This window comes from Apodemus sylvaticus, chromosome 10 (genome assembly GCF_947179515.1).
Source record: "Apodemus sylvaticus chromosome 10, mApoSyl1.1, whole genome shotgun sequence".
NCBI lineage: Eukaryota > Metazoa > Chordata > Mammalia > Rodentia > Muridae > Apodemus > Apodemus sylvaticus.
Genome location: NC_067481.1, coordinates 60,614,035 through 60,638,266, shown reverse-complemented (window position 1 = coordinate 60,638,266; position 24,232 = coordinate 60,614,035). Strand labels below are relative to the sequence as shown.

Genomic DNA, 24,232 nt, shown 5'->3' with positions numbered 1-24,232 from the left:
AAAGCCCACTGAAAGCCTGCCTGACACGCCCAGATTCTCTGCTGTGTTTACACCTGGTGATATGGTAAGTCACAGTGAGGCCTCAGGAGTGAGGGAACAACAGTTCCTCCCTTGTCCCCTTCTGCAGGAAGACACTTCCGAGCCAGGGCTGGAAAAGCTGTGCTGGGCGAGTCAGCCCGCGTGTGCGATCGATCGGGAAGTGTAAGCTGAACCGAGATCGCTTCTCCTTTCTGGTACTCTCCACGGTCTTCCCAGGGGACTCCATTTGGCGGAGGAGGTCGGTGCTATCAGTTGTCAGTGTGGGCCTTCATCTGGGCCTTCTCACTTCCTCAGAGGCCTGGAGCCCACCAGCCCTGAGCCCCTTCAAAGGGCCACATCTCCATAAGTAACTGTCTCCCTTTGGGGAGATGTTTGCATATCAAAGCACTCCTTTGGGAGACTTTAAAATAATTTCAAGTGAAACTGTAAATAGTCTAGATTTCGGGTCTTGCGGAAGTGATGTCACGGTTCTTAAAAAAGTTCGTGGGTCCTTTCGTCCTTTCTCTTTTCGTCCTTTCTTTCTTCTTCTTTTTTAAGGTAATGGGTTGGAAAGAAGAGAAATAACAAAGGATGGCTCCCCGTCCTGGCCCCAACCGCAGCCCAAGGATTTGGCCTCCATTGTCCTGGAGTTTCAATGCCGCCCTGAAATAAAAGCTTTTCAATGCTGGGGGGTGGGAAGCAGTGAGCATCTCACTGCCCAGGCAGCTGGAGCCCCCTTTCCTCAGGCCTTTGCCTGGGTCTTAGGCCCAGCTCACAAAGGGGGTGGTTCCTGTTCCGGGAAGGGGCTGGGCCTCGGAGGGGGCAGTGAAAAGCTAATGGGCTTTTGTGTTCCCGCTCCAAGCTCAGACGCTTCTGTTTACTGCACCTCGCCAAGGCCTGAGAAGGATAAATCTTGCGAAATCAGAGGGATCTCTGCCCTGTTTCCTGGAAAAAAGGAAACCTTAAAATCATTAGAAAGACAGAAGTTTTTTCTGGCAGGCAGACTTTGTAGAAAGCAGAAGCAAAAAAAAAAAAAAAAAAAAAAAAAAAAAAAAAGGCCCAGACAGTGGGGGGGGGGGGGCAGCTGGAGACCCAGAAAGAACTGAATGGGCCCAGAATCCTACTTGTAGAGTCCCACCACACAATGATTGGTTCTCAAGAGTCAGGAATGCAGGCCCAGCCCTGTGCCTTCACCCTCACACACTGGATCTGGGCTTAGGCCGTTTACTGTGTGGTGTGGTGTGGTGTGGTGTGTGTGTGTGTGTGTGTGTGTGTGTGTGTGTGTGTATGTGTGTGTACAGACTCAAGAACCAATGGAAAATGCTGTGTTAGACCCCACCCCCACTTGACTCCAAAAATTCAGAGGATCAGAAAGTCACCCTCTCTACACAGTGCCCCACTAGCCTAAGGAAGCCTGTGCTTCTGTTCCTGCCTTGCCTTGCATTGTACCAAGCCTTGGACTCAGTTTCTCCAATTCTACAAATGAATACACTGGAGCCAGTTAAACCACTCAACAGGCGAAAGCATTTGCCCCCCAAACTCCATGACCTGAGTTCAGTCCCCAGAGCAGAAGGTGGAGGTAGAGAATTAAGTCCCAAAAGATGTCCTCTTCCTCCCCCCCCCACACGAGCAGGAACGTGCGGGCACCTGCGCAGAAGCAATGACAATAAGAATAATGATGCTGGTGATGATGATGATGATACACTAACGTTTTAATTGAATTAACAGATCAGCTTAAAGCTAACAGTAAAGCAACCCTTACTACTGAGGCCTTCCTCTGCAGCCAGCACTAAGTTGGCACAAGCCAGCGGACAGAGTACAAACCATCCACACTTGATGATAAGTGCTTACAAGAGGCTCCTCGGGGCAGAGGACAGACCTCAGGAGACAGAGTCTGGGAGAGGTCAGTGTCAAATACGCCCTAAACCTAGGCGCCTAATTGTAAGCTGTCTGGTTGTAGTACGAGGAAAAGCGGTCCAGGTCTGGCTGGCTGTTTTTTTCTCTTCTGTGAAATGGAAATGTTTGTCCTTCTACTAACTTAACTTCCTTCCTTTCTCCTCCTCCTCCTCCTCCTCCTCCTCCTCCTCCTCCTCCTCCTCCTCCTCCTTCACTCTAACATAGTTGGAAGCCGAATGAGCTTTGAAGTCTTTCAAGGGTGGGAGAGGGTGGCCTGCCCTCGTTCCTTCTGATGGTCCCTAGCTCCGGGGTGAGGGATGGACAACTGGAGAGAACAGACACTGCGCAGGTTCAATTCTTAAGTTCAATGTCTTGTTTAAGAACAATCATCGAGAAGAATCCCGATCCCTGTATCCCTCTCACTTCACACACTCTCCTCTCAGACACACCAAGGATGCCGGTCACGAAGGTAACGGAGGCAGGACCTGGGATGAGGCAGAGACAAGGGTGTGGAGACACAGGTCCACCAGAGGCTGGTGACGTCAGGGTCCCAGCCATCAGTGAGCTTCCTTCTCCCCTCCCCCCACAAATAGATAGGAGAGAAAGGCTAATCCAGTGCCCTCCCCCACCCACCTCTTTTCTGCTTATCCACTGACACTCTCCAAGGAAGGCAGGAGAGTCCTGCCTCTTGTCACAGACTTTAAAGGACCCAAGAATATTTTAGAAATACAGCAACTCACGAGGTATGAACCTGAAAGCACTGCTGAGGAGGACCAAGGACCATCTGCTGTGCCTCATTTTGCCCAGCTTCTCTCCATCTAATTCCGGGATGGCTTCTTGTCTCTGCACTTGAAGCTGACTGGTGGGGGGAGGGGCACGGCACGGCGTTAGCTTTACAGAGGTTGGGAACCCCAGCACAGCTAGTATTGATTAGAAGCTCCCCAGAGTCAGAGAGCAGGAGACAAGGGTTCCCCCACCCTGTCTAGACTCACTTTTTCATTGTTACAGTCAGCCATGTTTTCTAGAATCTAGGTAAATATGCAACAGATCACTACAGACTCCAATTGGCCTGGTATATTTCACATTGGAAGACAGGAAAAGGGTGGAAACTTTGATTGGTAACTATTGTATAGGATCTGAAGAAAGTATACTCACCCTGTCCACACAAAGGGAACAAAAGTAGACACAACAAGGAAATCAAGTCTAGCTACACAGTTACCAAGGGAGCTAAGAATGACAAGAGCTTAGCCATTTGCCTTGCACAAGTCCCTCTGAAACCTAGCCTGGCAACTTCTTTTTAAACCTATATATCTGGTTTTTAATTGCTTTCATATTTTATTAATCTGGGTGTTTTGCTTGCATCTATGTCTGAGCACCACTTTCCTGCCTGGTGCCCTTGGAGGTAAAAAGGTGTATTGGATCCTCCCAGAAATGGAGTTACAGATATGTGTCAGTACGTGGGTAATGAGAACCGAACTCAGTCCTCTGGAAGGACACCCCATCCTCCGATCCCCTGAATCACCTCTCCAGACCCATGCCTATACGTCTGAAAGCAAAATATTTTACTACAGCTTACAGCCTTCCACGTTTTGCTTTATAATTAATTGCACTGAGAATTTTAAAGTCGCCCATCTTCGAAATAAGAATCAGTAAGACAGCAAAATACCGGAGAGCACTCGAAAGCTGTCGAGGCATCAAAAAGCAAGCAGCCCGCTAAGCTATGCTTACAGCATAGAACGGAAGGTCATGGGGCAGACATGTAAAGAGAATTGAGGGCAACCTGGAAGGATAAATTATCACGGGGTCTCAGCCTCCAACTCTCAACGATGTCACGTTGATGTGTCACCACTCCCATTACATTAAGTGACACAATTACATTAAGAGGCCATCGACATTAAGAAGGTCCCAGGCTTGAATGTCAATCAAAAGCAAAGAACAAATGTGCTCTGAGATCAGAGGATTTAGGCCGCTTGAGAAGCATGAGCAGGCAGCCCTCGTGTATGTTGGCTGGTAATAAGCTACGCCCTCTGGTGCAAACCCATAAAATACAATGGTTAGTGACAGCGAGGAGGATGGCTGTGATGAGCAGCCGCAGGATGTACCATCTGCTTCGGTTGTTCTTCACATGGGTTGGCGTGGCCAGGCATCCGTCAGGCGATGGCAGGCTGAGATAGTCTGCCGGGACCAGCAGCCAGAGAAAAAGAAGGCTGCCATTTAAGCAGTATGTCCTCGATGGAAGATAAGTTAGTGAGACAACTTGTGAGACAACTTCTGGAAGCCTCCAAATGGATAGCGCTCATGGGACCTCCCAATGGATTGAGCCCTAAAAGGTGAAACTAAGTTCCTGGGGGAAAAAAGCCACGGTTATGTCAGAGACTGGAGCCTGACTGACTTGAACTTTGGTGTGTGAGAAGTTGAACTGTTGCAGAGTAGAAGCTGAAACAATCTTGGGTTGTCTTTATTCTCAATAGCCACTCACCACTCACCCCTATATTCAAACTGACATCCTCCTGGCTATCAGATAAAACCTATAGAATGTATTAGTGTAGCCCATCCCCAGATGCCGCCAACCCAAAAGGAAAGGGCAGCATCATCAGATGGCACATGCTCCTACAGCTGCCTGCTGTGTTGATGTCCCCACGAGTGAATCTGGAAACACACTGATGTGACTATAAAAGCATTTGTAACCATTTTGATGTAATAAATCTGAATGCAACCCTTGCTGACTTTAGTAACCTGTTCTCCTCCCAGCAAACGTGTGCGCCTTATCATAACCTCTATCAGGCCTCTCTGACTAGTCCTCAGGGAGTCTGGAGACTGGGCCTGTCTTGTTTGCACACTGACAAAACTGGATGATTGCTAGAGAAACGAAGAGTAAACAAACCAACCAGAGGCAGGTAGAACCTGCCTGTGGCCTCAGAGGGAATAAGATGTCACCCCAAGCAGGAGCTGAAGAAGTGCTACCTCAGGAGGAGACACCAGGAGGGGTCTTCAAAAGGATTTGAGGTTTTAGTCAATTATCAGTTCCATGAGTCTGCCAAAGACTAGTTTTAAATAAATCAATACAGAAGTCCAGAAACATGTTTGAAATAATAAGAAAACATTAAGATGTCTCCACTGGAAAGATGTGCACTGTTGAGATTGGGGCCTTGGTGACTTGGGAGTTGCCGAAGTTGCAGGCCGTGCATCTCATCGGGATGGAAGCCTGCCACGTGGAGACGCAGAGCAAGCCTTTCTGGCCCAAGGTCCATGGATCTTCCTTCTCACCTCTCTATGCCAAGGTTCATCATCCATTTGTAAATTCCTGTCAACATTCCCTTACAACACAAATTCTTTTAGCTTTGCTCTTAAAGCAGTTAAGACTTGCCTGTTTCCTTCACTAATAATGGGAAATAAAAACCCTTATCATGATCTTGTTCCGTCCATCTGGAAAGGAGTGGTGGTCCTTCCTCTTTTCCTCCCCCTTCCTCTCTCCTTCAGTCATCCTCTCCCTTTCATTATCCTGGAACAATAAAATTGGATGAACTTTGAGATCTAGTGGTGTGTGTGTGTGTGTGTGTGTGTGTGTGTGTGTGTGTGTGTGTGTAACCTGAGGCCAGAGGATTTCAAGCTGGAGATAATCCTGAGCTGTTCTACACAGCAGGACTCTGAATTTGCATAACTGCCATTTACCTATTCCCAAAAAGATAGTCACAAAAAAGGCAGCAACTGTGGCAGATTCCTGACTTCACTTGATATTCCTAACTACTGGACTTCTTTCAATGTCATTTATTACATATGTATTTAGACACACACACACACACACACACACACACACACACACTCACACCAAACACTTTATGGACCTTCCCAGAAAGATATATCAAGATAAACAAAATGGTGTATACTGAAGTCAGGGGTTGGGAGCCAATAGGAGTGAAAGTCAACACACTCAAAAAATGAAAGAGGGGAAAGCTGACAACAGGAGCGCTAAGAGCAAGGCCTAAGCACCTGTGTGCTCTGATCCACCTAAGGGACAGTCCCCTCCCACTTCCCCAGAAGTTTTGAGGGTGGGGACATTCAAGAAAGATCACAAACCAAGAAGATTCAGGCTCTCAAGAAAGCCTAGACAGAAATGGGCAGCAGACTGATGAATGCTGTTTCAGATTCTAGGCTATCAGGCTGCTGCTAAGACATTTGGCCATTGTGGGGGTGGGATGGGAAGATGCCTGGTGTGGGCTAGGGATTGCCCCTGTAAGCCAGTGATTGCCTCCCTCAGAGAGGCACCACTGAGCCTCTGCGGTTCTCTGGGGTCTGACAAAGCCAGATCTAACTTCTCAGTATCATCTCTCCCCTGGAAATCCACTCCCATCTCCCTGGACTGAGAACACACTGAGCCTCTAAGTAAACACCACCTGAAGAAAGGATCAGAGCCTGTTTTCCTCAGCCCTATTAGCACGTTTGGAAAACAAATCAAACTGAAAGCTCTCCTGGGTTTGCTAAATGCAGGGTAACTTGTCATTGAAAGGTGCCAAGACTCCCAAGTGACAGACAGCCTGGGACCAAGCACAGTATGGAGAGGCCCTAACTCCACAAGGCTGTGGTTTAGCTGTGCCTTCATTGTCCCTGTAGCAAAACGCTTGACAAGAGCAGGTTAAAGAAGAAGAAAAGGGCTGGCTTTGCTCATGGTTTGAAGGAAACAAAGATCTTGTTGATCTCTCACAGAGGAAAACGCATAGCCACTGAAGCTCCTGTCTGAAGAACAGAAATGAGACGCACAAAAGGGTGTGCGGCCACGTACAGTGAGGTATGTCTGAAACCTGAGGCAAGTCAGAGGAAATCCTGAGCTGTGTTACATGGCAAAACTCTTTCTGGTCAAAAGCATGTTGAGGTAGGAGGCGTTGGGCAGGGGGCGCTGGCAGGGAGCAAAAAAATGAAAAGAAACTAAAATTAACGACTAAATCCCATGCCACGGGCCAGTTCCTCTGCGTTTAGGAGTTACAGAACCTGAGAAAGCAGAGGATCTTCTCTGGAGCAAATAAATGGAACTCCTCAGCTTTGGGAGTGCGCAGACACAGGCAGGGTAAGAGCTCCTGATGCCAGCCCACCAGCTGCTCACGGTCTGACTAGTCTGCTCAAGGTGCTAACAGCCCAGAGTGGGCACAGATGGTCTCACCTGGGTTTTCTGATCACATCCCATGAAGCCCATGGGCTCAGCTCAGCTCATTCTCGGATATTGTCTGTGAGGCTGAGGCCATTGTATTTCATGAAGCTTTGAAAGGATGAGGTCCAAGTGGTTCAGCAAAACCTCAAAGACACTGACTGCCCTGCATCGTGCTCAAAGTCACCGCTACAGAAACACAGCAGTTTGCCTCTGGTAAGGAAGAAGCAGCCGTATTACATCAGCCGTGTTACCACAGAGACCCGCAGGTGGGGCAAGCAAGGATGGACACAGGGGAGCCCCTGGTTCTTTATATTTAAAGGAGGGGGCAAAGGTCCAAGGAGGACAAGCCTCTGGACCCAAGCTTTATACAGGGAACAGGAACTCCGGCTCTAGACAGTTGAATTTCTAGGGTCATGGCCATCCCGAGGCTATGGTTCTAAGAAGGGCCACCCCCCACACACACCCACATGGTGCTAATCTCAGATGGTTAATGAGCTAGAAGGGGAGGCAGCCTATGGGATCAAAATGTGCCAATATCATCACCATTGCTCTCTGACCCATTCATTATCACCAACCTCCTTTCTAAAGCGTTCAGTCTCTGCCGTCCCTGCCTGCCAGTCAAACCTGAAAAGGTCTGGGTTCAAATTAATGTTGTTTGCAATGATAAGAACCACAGCGTGTTTGTTTTATTAGATGGAATTATACATTCACATTCGTGAGATGCCATACATATATGGGGTGGTATGGGCATACAGCACATACCATAATAACCAACAGTGGTTGGTTATTAGCAAGCTACCTATATATCTAGAGTCCCACATGGCCTCAGAGGGTCCCAGATCTCATTTGGGTTGTACGTGTATTCAGATGTTGATGCAAAGGCTGTGATGGCATCATGAACCATTGTGTGTAAGGAAAGCAGATTCATTTAGGAAGCAGAAGTGAAACCTTCCCTAAAGCCAGTAGTCGCAAAGCTAAAAGCCCACTGCTTTGCCATCCCCAGCCAGACAATCCCACTCTGCAGAGCAGGCTTTCAGTCTTTTCTCAAGTGTACCATAGCCCTCCAGAAGGAAAACACTTGCCCAAATGTTGAGACAGAATTTCAGGCCAGAATTGCTCAATGCTGCCTTGGCGGGGGGACAAATGCTTCCGAAATAAAGAGCTGGAGGGGTTTCACAGGCACTGCAGGCTGGCTGGGCAGAGGAGCTGGCCTGAGGCTCTCTGTGTCCTAGGCTCTCTTCCCTTCCACTGAACCCCAGCTGTGAAAGGAAGAGAGAGGTCCAAAAGCTGAGGCCAGAAGCCAGAGCTCGGTGGGTCTTTAGAAGAGGGGAGAATCGGGAAGCTGTGGCAGACTGCCTGGGCCCACTCACACCAGGAACAAACGGCTAATAAATCAGTCCTGCTAAGCCACCGAGGCAAGGAGTGAGAGGCCATCCCATAGGCCGGCTCTCCTTCTAGCTCATTAACTATCAGAGATTACCACCAAATGGGGGCGGGGGTGGCCTCTGAGCTGAAAATTAAATTAGCCTAGCTATAAACCAGACAGTGGATATGTCTGTTAAGCCAGTGATCCTGGGGGAAACCCAGCCACTGGCTAGGCCCCTATAATTTCTTGTCCCCTGACCCACCCTCTCCTTTGGTGGTCAGATAAAAGGGCACAGCAACACAGGTTACACTATGCAAAAGAATGAAGGGAGTGTTTTTTGTTTGTTTTTTATTTTTATTTTTTTTGTTATCATGTTTTGAGATGGAGGTTGCACTAAGTAGCCTCAAACTGAGGCTGCCTGCCTACCAAGTGCCAGGAGTGTAGGTATGCACTTCCAGTCTTGGCGAGGGTTGACATCTGGCACTGAGGCCTGAGGGTGAAGGTTCATGTCTACCGAATGCCTGGCTAGCATGTACAAGGACCGGGGTTCAGTGCTTAGTTTGGCACTGAGGGGAAAAAATGAAGGGGTGCTGAGATCAGAAAGGAAGAAGGAACCAAGAGGATGGGGTTGGAAATGAGGAGCCAACGAGGAGAGAATCAGCTGTATACCCCTCATCCCTGGCCCCTGCAATGGGGATGGGGTTAACCACATCCTCAGACAGAGAGCTACCTGCCTAGCCTACCTGGCCACCCATTTACTGCTGGATGGGTACCTTGGCTCCAGTGTCCCCCTCTTCAGCATCCAGGAATGCTGTGTGGAGAGTCTGCAGCTGCTCCAGCTGCAGGTCTCTCTTGGAAGTAGAATTTCTAATTACAGGGCTTTCCTTTAATGACAGGCTCCACCCCAAAGACCAGCAGCCGCTTTGAGGATGTACACCCTCTCCCTCATCACGAAGGCGCTCTAGCAGTGGCCTTTAATTGCAGGCGCCATCTTTTCTGCTCACTGGCGAAAGCAGTCCTTGCTGAAAACTGTTCAACAGAATTGCAATTTTGGCTTCTGGGATGGAATACTTGGGGGCATGGGCATGGAAGCACGGGATAGCCCTCATTAGTCACCCTGTTTTAGTCATTCATTATTGTGACCAAACACCTGATAAGAAGCAACTTCAGAGAGGAAGGACTTACCAAGGGACACAGTTCTACTGAGGGAAAGCCATGGCAGCAGATAGCTCCATTGTGGTGGGAGTGTGTAGGCGAGAACCCTTATCTCAGATATTGGCAAAAGTGTTCTGGTCAGGGCAAACCAAAAGCAAGGGCCCAATGAACTGAAGAATAAATCAAACTGCATCTGTCTAAGTTCTGTGGCTGCGATAAACTGAAGGGAGAAAGTACTTATGTGGCTTGCAGTTTCAGAGAGATACCATCTATCGCGGCAAGACGGATACGGTGGCAGAAACAGGAAGTTGTCTGGTCACAGAGCAGTCACAGGAAGTACAGTGTGGACAGGAAGTCGAGCCGGCTGAAGAAGGTTCATGACCTCCCCAGGCAGCACTAGCTGTGAACGACCATTTAAAGCTGTGAGCAGGTGGAGAGCATCTCACATCCCAACAGAATAGCAACTTTAAAGAACAAAACCCAAAGCAGGGAACATCCCAATAACAAAACAAAATTCCTTCTGAAGACTCCTTCCTGCTTCCGGGGTCCACTGCTAGTCCCCATGACAGTTCTCAGACAGAGAGAACTCTACAAGTTATTCTATGGAGAAGGAGAGGCAGAGGGGTTTTAGAACTGGGGCAAAAAAATCCCAATTAAGTCCAAGCCGGTGCACAATTGACACTTGGGTATCAAGTAGAACATTTTTCTGCATAAACTTATTATTTAAAAAAAAATTTGAGAATTAATAAACAAATTACACACTATAATTAACCAGACCCAAAGTCAACAAAACCAAATGAACGTATATTTGGTTAGAACAACATTCACAACAAAATGTTGTGAAGTTTCACTTTACACTTTCAGGGGTGGAGAGATGGCTCAGTGGTTAAGAGCACTGACTGCTCTTCTGGAGGTCCCGAGTTCAATTCCCAGCAACCACGTGGTGGCTCACAACCATCTGTAATGAGATCTGATGCCCTCTTCTGGTGTGTCTGAAGAAAGCAACAGTTTACTCATATAAATAAGATAAATGAATCTTGAAAAAACAAAACAACAAAAAAGAACTTTACACTTTAGGTGTCGATTATGTCTTATGCACTTATCCACCACTCAAAACCAAAACCCCCTCCAGAGTTAGAATTAGAGAAACAATTAGGTTAATATCATCTTCGATAATTGGTGTCTATCCCCTGCATTCACCCGTCACCTTCCTCACTTCCTTACATAAGGAGGGAATGCCCATGTGTAGTCGTCTGCTCAGCCACTCCCCGCAAACGTTCTTTATTCAGAACACAAAATCCTCAGGAGACTGTTTTGGGGTTTCCAGCTGCAACTGGAAGAAGACGCAATTCTAAAAATAACTAAAAATGAGTGAGTGGCTGCACCCTGGGGAGGAGATGGTGGGAGGGAGGCAGGGTGGGGCAGCCCTACCCAAGAGCTGCACCTCTCCTGGGGTGTCCTATGCCCTCAGTACACTGGAGGTGGGGGTGCAGTTCTAAGCCAGAGCTGATCAGCAGTTTCGATCACGTCTATCGGCCCTCGTGGAAGGCTCCAGACAGAACCGGGTTACTCTGTAGTCCAGGCAGGGACAGGCCTAAGTCATGTGGAAATGAGGGCAAACGGGAGCCAATGTGGCTTCTCCAGGCCCCAGAAGTCTGAGCCCTAAAAAATGAAGGTTGGCCCTGCCCATGCGGCTGGCACTCCTTCACTGGCCCCCTGGCTCATTTGCTGGCAGAGAATCCCTGCCCAGGCATGCCGGAGCCCTAGCTCTCCACAGAAGTTGGGGAAGGACAGCCCAAAGCCGCCAGCCAGGCCCACAGCAGCCTGCGGCCCACGTGCTTATGCACATCCGGCCTCGAGAGTGGATAGAGATAACCGCATGGTCCTTCCCTGCAGAGCTCCAGAGCCGGGAAGGAAGGCGACATCCGTGGACCTGGTGCTCTTGGGAACCCAAAAAGCTGTACGTGAACACTGGTCTGACAGCCGGTGAGAAGAACGCAGCATCTGCCCGAGACGCCTGAGCGAGCGAGTCTGGTCCAGCAGGCTTAGTGCTACCACAGGATGACCTTACCACTTTCCATGTCTACCCTGCCTTGACCTATCAAAGCATTTCATTTCTCTCGTCAAAACACAGGAACAATTCAGACATAGCGCTCAAGCACAGCCAGTGACAATCCTTGACACAGACAAACCCGGTGGCCTGAAAGCTCCCACTGACGGGTAAAATGAAGGCTTCTCTCCTGCCTCCAGATCGCTCTCAGGCCTGAACTCTGACTTCCTGTGTGTTCCAACCAACTATGACTCCCAAGCCTTTTTCTCTGCTCTGAACACCTTATCAGTTTCTTAAATGATCGGCCAGCAACCTCGTACTCTTCAAAGCTCAACTCTGCAGGGTTCTTTGCTTGGGCCTGACACATCTCTCTTTGCTCCATATGCTTCTCAGGAAATCGGCCCTAGCCAATGCTGTGAGTTCCCCGAGGAGCCAGACGGGAACGGAACTTACTTTCTTAGTGCCGACTTACTGCTACATGTTCAAAACTTGCTGGGGAGAATCATGAATGAACGGCTGACGGGCATGAGAAGTGCGACCTAGGCATGACTGGCAGTAAACCTACCCTGTAACTAACTGCCCGACTGCCACCAAGGCCCCAAAGAAAGACAAGAGGGTCATTAAATGTCCGCGAAACAGACACGGAACTTTCCAGGGCCAGAAACGAGATAAGCGTGAAAAGGTAGCCAAGGACCAGCAGACAGGATCCGCTGCACGCCAGGCCCCTCCCTCACTCTGTGCCCTGTGGACTGGCTCTGCCAGCTGCCTGCCTCTGAGTGGCAGGGTGGGCATCCTGGCAGGTGTTAGAATGTCACTAAGTGGGAGGGGCCTATCCAGGACAGTGAGCCAGGAGATAAGGTGATCCCAGCAGGCTGAAATTCAGACACTCCTGAAACCTAAGTGGACATCAGCAGTAATCAACCCCAAGTTCGTCAGCTAAAAGGTTCCACCTGCCTCCTGTCCTAATGACACCTAATCCAGAGAGCTCCTCTGTTTCCAGGGCTGTGGGTCTCAGAGTGCCTTTCAGTATCTCCATGACTGCAAGCACAAAGATAGAACATGTGCTCTTCCTCCTCCTCCTCTTCCTCCTTGTCATGTCCTCCTCTTAAAGTTGCTGCCTCTGTTTGCAGCCCCAGGCTGCCGATGTTTCTAAGTGCTGTTCACGTTATTTAGTGAAGACTTCAGCATTGCCATAAAGAACAATGATCTCTCGGGGCCAGGACAAAACACACACAGACCGCAGGAGTACTGAGCTGAGCAGGGCGGAGACTAGTTCCATCTTTTCCAATACAGGCAAATATCCTGCTCTGTAAACACCACAACTCAACACTCGCCTTTGAAAGCAGACCTAAGCCTCTCTGTGGAAAGCCGAACCTGCAATTAGCCTGCTCACGGGGGCAACAGGCAGGGTAGGCCTGCTGAGGGAGGGAGCTGGTGGCAAGACCTGACTTGAAAGCCTCACTAGCAAGCCTGCTTCCCACTCCTCAGCCTTGGCCACTTCCTAACCCTGACTTTGATTTAGAGTCGATTGCTTCTCCTTCTTTATTGTTGATTTCGTAACAAGTGTCCTGGAGGGTACAGCCCCATTAGGTCTGAGCAGATATCCCAGGAGGATTTAATTCAAACAAGTCCAGGTTCCTAGGGTAAAGATGGAGGGAGGGAGAGAGAGGGGCAAAAGTGGGAAGTCAAATAAGTGCAAGAGAACTCAGAGGTTTGCCCCACCAGCATACTCCAAGTTGGCATCCAAACCATCACCTCACAAGATGGTTGATAGGAGTGAAAAAGAGATCCACACAAGATTCAGGATTCTGGCTAAAGAGCAACTGCTAGGTTAAATGAAATGAAACATGATATATGTGTTACATATATAATCTCAGTCTCACACACACACACAATTGGACACTAATGGTTCTACTAACTTTAGCCAGAGAGCTCACTTGACAGAGAGTGCGCCAATGTGCTCTGTAAAACACCACTGACTCAAAACACCATGTGCGGCCACTCTACACGACAGGGTGGGAGGTACAAGGCTACTCCCACAGACAGACACACACACACTGTGTATCACTAATTCAGCCACATTGTTGGGCCCAGCCTCAGCTGGGTGAGAGGGATACTGGCATCAGAGACAGGTGACTTTCTCAGGTACAGAAGTGTCTGTAGCAAAAGACCGACCTTAAGACTTATCAACAGGTGGGAGAATTCTATTAGAGAACTAAAAAAATTGAAAACAAAAAATTTTTTTTTACTGAAACTGACTCAGGAAAGGCAACTGAATAAGCAGACCTGTCCCAGGATGGCCACAAAGGTTCAAAATGCAAATGAAGTGAAGTGGATGAAAACAAATGGTAAACCTCATTCAGAATATCTGTGAGAACAACCTCATTCAGAATGTCTGTCTGTGAAGAACAACCTCATTCAGAATGTATGTCTGTGAGGAATAACCTCATCCAGAATGTCTGTCTGTGAGGAACAATCTCATTCAGAATGTCTGTCTGTGAGGAACAACCTCTTTCAGAATGTCTGTCTGTGAGGAACAACCTCTTTCAGAATGTCTGCCTGTGAGGAACAACCTCTTTCAGAATGTCTGTCTGTGAGGAACAACCTCATTCAGAATGTCTGTCTGTGAGGAACAACCTCTTTCAGAATGTCTGTCTGTGAGGAACAACCTCATTCAGAATGTCTGTGAGGAACAACCTCTTTCAGAATGTCTGTCTGTGAGGAACAACCTCTTTCAGAATGTCTGTCTGTGAGGAACAACCTCTTTCAGAATGTCTGTCTGTGAGGAACAACCTCTTTCAGAATGTCTGTCTGTGAGGAACGGAGCTGTGGAAATTGAACCATGAAAAGCACATTCTTGATTTGGAACAGATCATGTTGCTCTGTCCTAAGCCAGGTTACAAATGAAGGAAACAGGCTATTTATAGGATGACAAGGGACAGGGGCAGAGATGAACAACACTGTCTTCCATGCCTGGTACAGCTGAGGGGGGCTACCCAGCGGGAGGGACTCCTTGTGAAAGCAGCACCATGTCTGGACTTCTGTTTGCGGTCGGCATCCTCAACACTGGCAGCATGTTCACAGGCTGCCAAACTCCTGGAAAGGCCAGGCTGGTGGCAGACGCTCTTATTCCAGCACTGTGAGTGGAAGCAGGGCCTGAGTGAAGGCCTGTATGCACAAGCTCACCCACTGCATGAAATCATCCCTTGCTGGAGAGCAGGTCTTGGGAGAATGACATGTAGAAAGGAGAGTACACAGGAAATCTCTGCATCACACTTGCTCCAGAAAATGAACAGACTGCTCCAGAAGCTTTTTTTATGGAGAGTGCTCAATCAATACACCCTTGTCAGATCAGTTGGGGGAGGGGAGTAAACACAACTTGTAAGAGTGCATTATTCATTGAACCTAGTGACACACACCTCTAATCACCAGAAGGACCCCCCAAGGTAAAGGTCAGCCTGGGTGACTTAACTGGAACTGGATTCAGAAGTAAGCTTTGCCCCAGTACACACACACACACACACACACACACACACACACATTTGGGGCTTCAGAGAAGCTCGTGGGTGGAAACAGGATGTTTCTTCTTTGTGTATCTGTGTTAAGAGGTGGAGTTGGCATATGCTAAATGCCTGGGGCCTCTGGAACAATCTTATGGGAGGCTCCAGGGACTGGCCAAACAGCCAGCCAGGAGTAAGGGCTGGACTCAATGAGGACTCGTTTCCAGAAGGCCCTGGGAGGGCTCTGGAGGAGATGGGCGGCTCTAATTGTGTCAGCTTTCCTGAGAGAGTGCACTTTAGTGCAAGAAGAACGGAATAAATCTTGCTTTCTTTTTTCCAACACCGCCATAAGAAAACAACTCCTTCCCCCTCTCCTGGTCAAAATGAAGTTAGTGTCTACTGGACGCTTGCAGCCGGTGTCCTGAGGGCCGGCCCCGAAGCGCAGGAGGGGCTAACGCTGATCCTAACGCAGAGAAGCAAGGCTAACAAGAGGCTGGAGTTGGTCACTCCGCGGAGAGAAAGGCTCGGCACAAGCCCGTGGGCGGAGCTCCGTACAGGTCCGACGCCATTGGTCTCCGGGCAGTCCCTCCGACCAATCAGCGCGGGCCGAGGTAGCTCAGCCCCACAGGTGAGGACCCGCCAGAAGCGCACGCGTGGCAGCGGCCAGCAGGCGTGGGACCTATTGCACACTAATGCGGCCAGGCCTGGAAAGGGTGGAGACTCCTTCCTTATATCAGGAGAGGGCGTGGCAAGCGGCTCCTCCCAGTGTAGTTTTCACTTTTTACTGGCTATCCCTAATGTCAATGCCCAGAACCGCCTTAAAATATTTTTTTTTCTGGCTTAATATAAGGTTGTAGGGTGGTTTGCAGCAAATCCTGGAACCCAGAAATTCTGTATCCTGCGCCCCACCAAGTGGCGGGTGAGCACACATGGAATGGTCATGGTCTCCTCCAAGGGATTCAAAGTAGTCTGGCTGAGGTGAAGTGCCAGAGGCCTGCCGTAAACAGGGACTCTCAGGGTTCACATCTGCTGGGCTTACAAGGAAAACATCTCATTCTAACACCCTGCATGTCCTTTTAAATACTGAGAAAAGCGAACTCCTTTTCACAAAGGTCTATTTACACGCCTAGATATCAATCACGTCTATTTACATGACACTCAATTTTACATTTGGTTTTTGACTGAAACTATTTGCGTGTAGTCTTGAGACTGAGTGTGATGTCTTAATTCCTGTATAGTCTTGGGGTCATTAGCATATCTGTCACCTTAAGCTTTTATCATTTCTTCATGGTGGGTACATAGAAGTTCTCCTATTCTGTTCTATAATGTACTATTGTTAACTGGATTCTCCCTGCTGTTCTACAGAGCATCATAAGGTTGTGGGGGCAAAGACGGAGCAATGCGGCTTCATTTATCCATGTTTCTTACATGTCACAGTGAAGCAAGTTTTTGAGTGAGTCAGTAATGTAAGCTATTTTTTAAATATTTGTCAAACAACAGCAGAGTGTGTGAAGTGCAGACATAAAAGAATTTTAAATAGAGAGAGAGAGAGCCACTCCCTCCACCCCCCACCCCCGGCTCAAAACTTTGCTGTGGGATTTCTTGAGCTGCAGGGATGTTGTAACACGTAGCCTCTTGGCTATAACGGAATTTACTATCAAGTTACTAAGAATAATTATTGCTCCTCACAGCTAACCTCCCCCATCCCTGGACGAGAAAAAGAACTAGTCTGACATGCAGAAGCTGCACTTGAGGTAGGATAGTCTTGAGAACAAGGAATAAGACCCTCCTAACAAGGTAACGATTTAAAGATAAAAGCCTTTTCTGGTCTTCAATAACACTGGCACCCCATCTTTTCTTTCTTGTCACTTGAAGAAGACAGGATAGACTCTCATTACCCTCGACACTGTGCCTTGGTCCGAGCCTCTCCCACCAGCCCCATCCTCAAGTTTCTCTTACTCTCTGAAATAGTCTTGTTTACACGAGGGGGAAGTTCTGTTGAAGCTCTCTTTATAGCAATAGAAGCCTTGTTGTGCTTGCCTGTAGGGTGCATTTTTGTGCTTCTGTCGATCAGTTTAACTTCCATTTTCAGAGAGTGAGAACACAGAACAGCCCGAAGGACCCAGAGCAGCAGGCAAGCTGTCTTGGTCCTCGGCTTCAGGTTAAGGCTTGGTAAACACACAGCCTCTAATCTCGGAGAGCTGACAGTGGTGTTTGTTTTGATTTAATTTTTTTTTTTTTGATTTGTAGTGAACTTTTTGGTCTTGGAATTAGTTTTAGTGATTTGAATAGTCATTCTGTAGAAAAAGAAAACCTTGTATTAAATCCGTTTTAAACTGAAGGGCTCAAACAGAAGCATGTCTATTTAGAGGTAGAGTTTGTGAGGTGCTGATTTTCAAAACAAAACAAAAACTAAAAAAATCAGAGAAACAAGAGATGTGTAAGATCGCTTTGCAGTGGCAAATGAGAGACTGTTGACTGGGAGAACACATCTTGTCATTATTAGTGGACATTAAACTGCCGCTTTTTTAGTAAGTAGATTTATTTTTTGAAAAGCAAAATGTAATTTATCAGCATTTAATTTCTATTTACTGTAGCAGCCTATCTTTTAAGAATGTCTCCTAAGATAAGGACTCCAAACTAATTTTCAAAGACAGACCTGCTGGATAATAACCTACCATTTGGAAGATAATAAATGCAATTTAATTCATGCATTTTGGCATTTTATTTATCTAAAACTAATAGACCACTATTAAATATTGACAATTTTATTAACTCGGCATCTGGGCAAACACGTATGATTAGGTTAATTTATGTTGTATTTGCCCCCCAACTTGTAAAAGATTAATCAACCATTTTATGGTGTAATTTAGGGGCCTAATTAAAAACAGAGCTCAACACATGCTACGGCAGTCCTGCTGGTAAACTGTGACAGCATTCTAACATCATGGTTTGGATTTCAAATTGTTGCATCTCAATGTGGATGGCTGGCCTTCTCTGCCAGCAGCCGGGTAGTGAGCCGCCACGTAGTTGTCCTAGGAAGCACAATTATTTAGAAACAAATTATCCTCAGTGAGAGCAGAGCCTCCGGGAAACTCAGAAACAGGACGGGCCACCGAGTTTTTAGAAACCGACTAGGCTTATGAGGACAGGAGACCAGCTAAAAATATAGAGGAAATTACTGTTTCAGCTGTCACCGAGAGACATTTATTACTCGGTTTTAGTATCTCTAGGAAAACCTCAGAGTTCTTAGCTACATCTGCCTTCTGATTAATGAGCACAAAGTAATCACTGTGTCCTTCTTGACTTGGGATCATTCTATTGGTTTAAATGAACAAATTAATCCCAAAGAGCTTAGGAACATGTCACTTAACCTGGGCCTCCCAGCCTGAAAGGGGCAATGGCACTGAATAACCCACTTCCTCCAGGAGACACTGGCTGTTTTTTCAGCCACCCTACTTGAGAGATATTTTTTGTCATTTTAATGACTCCTTTGATTCTAGCTGTCCAGTGCAGAGAAATAAAAGTGCCAGAATGGTATGATTATCCTCATCTAGTTAGAAATCAGTGCAAGACAACTCCCAGTCAATTGTCCTGGCCTTACAAAGGTTTTTTAAGATACATGACAAAGTGGGAGGGGGCACGGGGGGGGGGGGGGGTAGCGCGGCCGGGCAGGAAACCTTCAAACGCTATTAGAGCAGACATCACTTTGAAGAATTACACAGGACTAACAGCACGTTTTGGTCACTAAAGTCAGGGAGCCTGGCACAGAAGGATGTCCTGTGGGAATAAGAACTCTTGTCACTTTTTAGCTGTGAGACTTTGAGCAAGTTGATTAACCTCCCTGTTTGAGCCTGTGTTTCCTCATCTGTCAAAGTATCCACTTCACAGGATGGTAATGAGGATTAAACCAGCTAACCAGAACACTCGAAACAGTGTCTGGAACAAATATTTAGTACAGTTTAACTACAATAGTGTTAAAACACACACACACACATGCGCGCGCGCGCGCGCGGATGGAGGAAGAAAGGGAAGGAGGGAGGGAGAGAGAGGAAGAGGCAGAGAGAGAGAGAGAGAGAGAGAGAGAGAGAGAGAGACCACCCCTTCACCAAAACTTATTTTGTACACCAAAATTGAAAGGGGGCCTGATCTTGTGAAAGAAGTTCCCACTACTGTGGAGCAAATGAAGATTGATCACACAAGGTCTGACTTAACTCCTAAACTCTGGTCATTAAATTCTTGGAAGTTTACAAAATCTTGAGCTGGATCAAGAAGCAATCCTCTTAAAAACTGCTTCATCGACGCCTCTCCACCAGTCTAATCTTTATACCAAGCGGGCTGGTGACTAGCTCCACCAGAGGGTTCTAAGTTCTTGGTCCCCTAACCCCAACCCCCTCATATACCACAGCCTCGTGAGCCCCTCAGGCAGCCCTATCGAGCTCTAAGTTTGGAAAGTGATTAGAAAACCCTGGATACAAACTGGAAAGTCAGTTCAGAACTCTGTACAAACTGGGCCTCAAGCAGACTGGAACTAGCTCGCATTAGCTTCGATTCTGCAAACTTGGGCGCGCTGAAAAGACTCCCCATGTCTGGGTGACACCAGGGTCAGCTCCAAGTTGCCACCAAAGCAGGCTCTGGCCTCCCAGGAGTTTGGGCTACCCGTTGGCTGATGGTGCATTGGTCGGGAGCCATAAGGACTGCAAATTCCCTGACATCCAGGAAAATCCACCAGGCCCTGGGCCCCTGGAAGGTCTGTGTATTAATGCATTAAACTCATTAACAACTCGCTCAGACACAGCCACGGATCCTCATTCTACAACCGATTGCCTGCTCACCCCAGAACTCAACCAACCATTCCACACCCCTCCCGTTTTGTCTCATGGGCCTTAAAAGCACCTCCCCTTACTCACACCTCAGCTTTGAGGACTTGTTTTAACTATGATTGTGCCTTGTAACATTCTGGTTAATCATTATTTATGCTGTTCTCCAGCGGGCGGCCTATCTCGGGACAGAGCAGGAGGGAACCTGCAGGCCTGGTTTGGAGCACAGCCCGGAGAGCTTGGTGGACTCCAGCCGGGGAAGGGAGAGGTCCAGCGCTCGCTCGGGCGTCAGCGTCTCCTGAGCCTGTTGGATTTAGTTTCAGGGTTGCTTTCAAATTAATCGTAAAGTCCTTACATTGCTCCAGGCACTCAAAACAGTCTAAAATGATTTACAAGTTTTAAATAAACAGCATTAACATTTTTTCTTTAAGAATATATTCAGTAACTCTGCTGGCACACTGGTCGCTGGTGAGACCGACAGGGAAGGCCACGCGGACTGGGCACTTGCACTACTACTGCAGCTAGATCACCAAGTCTCCGCCGCGAGGTCTGTGCCTCCCGGCGGCTTCCGAAGGAAAAGGATCCTGCCCCCCACACACACCCCGCGGCCTGTTGGAGCCCGGGTGGCCCGCATGGCTGCTGGCGGCGCGGCTTCGGGTCGCGGGTCCCCGCCACGCTCTTTGGCTGTGCTCTCCGCCGCTGCCCAAGAGAAGTGAGGGCCTCCTGAGCCCCAAGGGCGGTGGCAGGTGGAGGCAGCCACCTCTGCCTCCGCCTCCGCGTGAATCTTCCAGTGGGGATTTCCACCACCTGCCCCAGGTGCCTTTAAAAACCTTCAAGGGCTCAGTGACTCGCCCGTCACTTGCTACCAACCCAGCCCAGAGTAGGTCTGACCAAAAAAAGACCCAGGCTGCCTCGGGTTCGGCTCGGCCAGAAATGAGTCTAACGATCAGCCTGCCAGCCGGTCCCCCCGAACCTTATCCCAGGAGCGGGGTGTGTATGGGATCGGTGGTGGGAAAGAGGTAATGGCATCAGCAACACATTGATGGCAACAGCCTACAGTTCGCGAAGGCCCCCGTGGTAAACTGCTCCTGGCTGCATCCAAGCGTTCGCCCTTCTCGGCCCACCCAGAATCCACATTATTCCCAGTGCCCGGATGAGAGCACCAGGACCCAGTGGACCGGAATCCGAGCGTTGTACCCGAATCTCCATTCTAAGCCGGCAGTGTCCTGGGAACTGTGAGAAGGGAGACCGTCACTGTTGGCTTAAACCTCCAGACTTGGGCAACTCTTAACAATTAAAAAAAAAAAAAAAAAAAAAAAAAAAAAAAAAAAAAGACATAAAGAACAAAGGGGAGGGGTCGAGAGAGGCTGGGAAAGGAGCCGCTTTAATCCTCAGGGTCAGGCCCTTTTATTTGCCACGCCATCCGTGTCCTAGAAAGTATGGTCGAGGCAGAGAGGGAGATTCGGTTCGTGTTTCTCCTTGTTTTCGGAAGCCCTGACCCTCTTTGAAAGTAATTGGGTCTGGGGGAAAAATCGAGGGAGACGCCAGTGCTGGGTGATGACCTAAGGGGCTGGGGATCCGGCAGGGTTTCCGGAAACTGGGGTGTGACCCCTCCAGCAGCTCACACCAGACCAGCAGCCCGGGATGCAGTGAGCAGAGGTCGTGAATGTGACCCGGGAGCCTCGATCCCTTTAGAACTGGGCTCCAAGCCGGAAGCCACGACCTCGAAACAACCCTCATTTCTCAATCAATGGTCCAGGGATATTCTCTGAACTCGGACGTGTACGGTATCCGCAGAAATACACGTCCTTGTCACGGCCCTCACTGCACTCTAGAGGCCCGGGAGGCGAGGCGGCAGCTTGCCGGCAGCGCCTCGGGCGCCCAGAAGCCTTCAAAGAGGCTGCGCGCTGCAGTGCGCGCCTTTGCCCGACAGGGACCAGCACAGCTCCACGCCCGGCGCGCCGCGCAGCCAGCAAAGTAGCGCAGCCTCCAGGCTACCCTCCGGAGCACAAGCGGCTCGCAAGCCAAGCGGGTCAGACCCCCTTCGGGTTCCAGCAAGCAGGAGAATTGTAACAAAAAGTTAACAGACTCGAAACGGCCTTGGCGCTGCGCCTTAGCCTGCGCCCCTCTCCCCATCTGGGCAGCAGAAGCGACTCTAGCAGTTGGTGCACGGTAGAGGCTGTGACCCAGAGGCGCACAACACTCCTCCCCGCGTCCCGAGCTGCAAGAGAGACAACAAAACCCTAGCCACATCGAGTTATTCGAGTGGGATGCGGCCACAGCCAAAGGTAACCCGTTCATCCGGAGCTTTCCCAGTAGCTACCGGGTGTCTTTGTGGCGAGGTCATCTAAATGGTTCTAGGGAGCAGCGTACCAGCCAACGGTGCCAAGCCACAAGTTTCTGTAGGTGGCTGTCTCAGCCTACCCTGGAGCATCTGAATTTTCCGCAACTGTCTACCCGAAATGTACGGTCGCACTTTAGTCTCCGCCCGCCCTAGGTTGACCGAAGTTGTACCCCCCTCTTCCCTCCCCACCTGACGCGCAACGGCCGGTGGGAGCTCACGGTCGGACTCGCGGCCGGAGCAGCGGCCCCTGGAGAGGAAACTCACCGGTACCAGGCAAGACCCTTATGGTAGCTGCGGTCGAAAAAGTGGGGCTCGGCGCCCACGGCGCGCACGTCGGGGTGCACTCGCAGAAACTCCAGCAACGCCCGCGTGCCACCCTTCTTCACGCCGATGATGATGGCCTGCGGCAGCTGCTTGCTCCCAGCGCCGCTGAAGAAGCTGGAGATGGGACTGGGGGAGTCCGGCGCCTCTGGACTCTGCTCCTCCTGGCTCCCGGCGCCTACTGTCTTATCCTTGCCTGCAGCCAGTGAGTTGGCCGGAGGTGCCCGGAAGGCCATCCTAGGGGATGTCTCATTCGGAGCTGTGAGCAGGGCTGGCTGAGCGTGAGTGGCGCGGGACCCCGAGCCCAGGAGCAGCAGGCCGGGAGCGGCAGTACAGGAGCCGGCGCACGAGTACAAGAACATGTACAGCCAGATGCAAAGCATGGCGAAGAGCAGCGCGAGCTTCCTCCTCACCGGCGGCGGGGGCGGCGGCGGCTGCGGCAGGAACCGGCCCGGGACATCGAGGCAGGACCGGCCGCCGCTCAGGCGCTGCCCCATACGCGGCCCGCGGGCGCGGCCAGGGGCATGGCTCAGCACATGGCACGAGTCCCGCCGGAACCGAGAGCACCGCGACGGTCCCCTGCCACTTTGAGCCCGGAGTGATTCGGTTTATTGCCCTCGTGTGCGCGCGGCTGCCGAAGCTGCGGCTCTTCCCCCGGTGGCGGCGGCGGTTGCAGCGGCGACGGCTCTTGACATGATGCCCACGAGAAGCCGGGGCTGGAAAGCGAAGTTCGGGCGGCAGGAACTGTGAGCAGACGCGCTGTCAGTTACGCTGTACCCCGCACCCGGTTCCTCTGGACGGGGCGCACGGCAGCTCGCCGGGGCTGCCTCCTCGCAGCCAGGAGATTGAGAGCAGCCCCGGCGCCTACCCGCTGAGGCTGCTGCGGAGAACTGCGCAGGAAGGGAGCCCGGCACAGAGGTGGAGTGGGCGGTCCCGGCCTTCCGAGTGACGGGCTGCGCTACCTACCAGAAATCGCAAGCAGTATGCAAATGCCGGAGCTTCACCCAAGACGAAGCAGCCAATCGGCTCTCGGAACGTGGGGGTGTGGAAAGGGTTTGCGAAGGGGGGCAGAGCAGTCTGGGTTTACTATTGGCTTCAGAACTCGGGGCGGGCTCAGGGAGGCGAGGCCGGTGACAGGAGCAGAAGGTGAGGATGCTGGAGTGACCCGAGGCTAAAAGAGGTCCCACCCGGTTGAGTGGCGCTCTCCTATACACGCGCGCTTTTCCACACCCGCTTCTGGGGTTATCCTTGGCTGTAGTCGCCTATGTGACAAGACGCGAGTCCCCATCCAAGTGTCCCACCATCGGCCTCCTGAGTGAGTGTAAGAGTTGAGGAACAGAGACAGGGATGGAAGAAGGAAAGCAGAGTGGACGCGTTTCCAGCCCCACCGCAAACCCAGTTTCAAAATCGGAGGTCAGGGAAGGGCCCCCAGCAGACCCTGACTTAGGACATTTAAGCAGGGAAAACCTCGGCGGAAGTCACAAATTTTCCCGGGTCTCTCAATATGGTCGAGAGTGATCTCCCTGCGTCTGCTGCTTAACTGGGACAGACATAAACACTATCTCCTGCTTTCCAAACTCTCTTGAAAAGGCCCGGGAGGTGAGCGGAGGGAAGGGAAG

The 24,232-nt window shown here is 49.9% G+C and overlaps 1 protein-coding gene across 1 annotated transcript in view; it reads right to left on the bottom strand.

Moving 5' to 3' along the window:
- LOC127693896 (heparan sulfate glucosamine 3-O-sulfotransferase 3B1) overlaps nt 1-23,572 on the bottom strand; it is a 35,334-nt gene extending 11,762 nt beyond the window's left edge. The window contains exon 1 of the mRNA XM_052195148.1: nt 22,557-23,572. Coding sequence (XP_052051108.1) covers nt 22,557-23,110 — 554 coding nt within the window. The 5' untranslated portion in view covers nt 23,111-23,572. The remainder of the gene's footprint in view (nt 1-22,556) is intronic.
- Nucleotides 23,573-24,232: the final 660 nt, after the last annotated feature.